The sequence below is a fragment of the Atta colombica genome, unplaced genomic scaffold, assembly GCF_001594045.1.
Source record: "Atta colombica isolate Treedump-2 unplaced genomic scaffold, Acol1.0 scaffold52, whole genome shotgun sequence".
In the NCBI taxonomy this organism is placed as follows: domain Eukaryota; kingdom Metazoa; phylum Arthropoda; class Insecta; order Hymenoptera; family Formicidae; genus Atta; species Atta colombica.
In genome coordinates this window covers 1602227-1602656 of record NW_017259542.1, presented here as the reverse complement: position 1 = coordinate 1602656, position 430 = coordinate 1602227, and the positions used below count along the sequence as shown (strand labels likewise).

Genomic DNA, 430 nt, shown 5'->3' with positions numbered 1-430 from the left:
TATGTGTGTGTGTGTGTGTGTGTGTGTGTGTGTGTGTGTGTGAGAGAGAGAGAGATTTTCGTCGGTGTTGAAGAGTTTTCCCTTCTTTTTTTTTGTCTAATTGATATTCATCTCTCCAAAAGTAAAGGCTGAATCTTATTGATGTTATTAGTTTTATGAGTTAGCATAGAACTTCAGGACTTCTGTTCTGGCAGCGTCCGCAACAGGCCCTCTACATGGGTTAGGATCCCAATTAATCCCGGGGCAGCCTAATGATTCGAAACACTTTACGAGACGATTGTTATTGGATGAACAACAATGAACAACTGCCCAAACACATGGGGCAGGACTCTGGGCAGGTGGTTTCGGTGTCGGGGGGACAGGAAATTGTGCCACTTGTACGCCGTCGCGATGTGGGTTGATTCCCTGAAAATAATCATTGAATTTTTAA

General features: G+C 43.7%; 2 protein-coding genes across 4 annotated transcripts in view; one reads left to right on the top strand and one right to left on the bottom strand.

Moving 5' to 3' along the window:
- Window positions 1-430, top strand: part of LOC108691826 — a 103666-nt gene that overhangs the window by 18031 nt on the left and 85205 nt on the right. The window lies entirely within an intron of this gene.
- LOC108691825 (trichohyalin) overlaps window positions 7-430 on the bottom strand; it is a 46892-nt gene continuing 46468 nt past the window's right edge. For all 3 annotated transcript variants that reach the window (XM_018199745.1, XM_018199746.1, XM_018199744.1), the window contains one exon: window positions 7-405. In XM_018199745.1, the coding sequence (XP_018055234.1) occupies window positions 154-405 (252 nt within the window). In that variant the 3' untranslated portion in view covers window positions 7-153. The remainder of the gene's footprint in view (window positions 406-430) is intronic.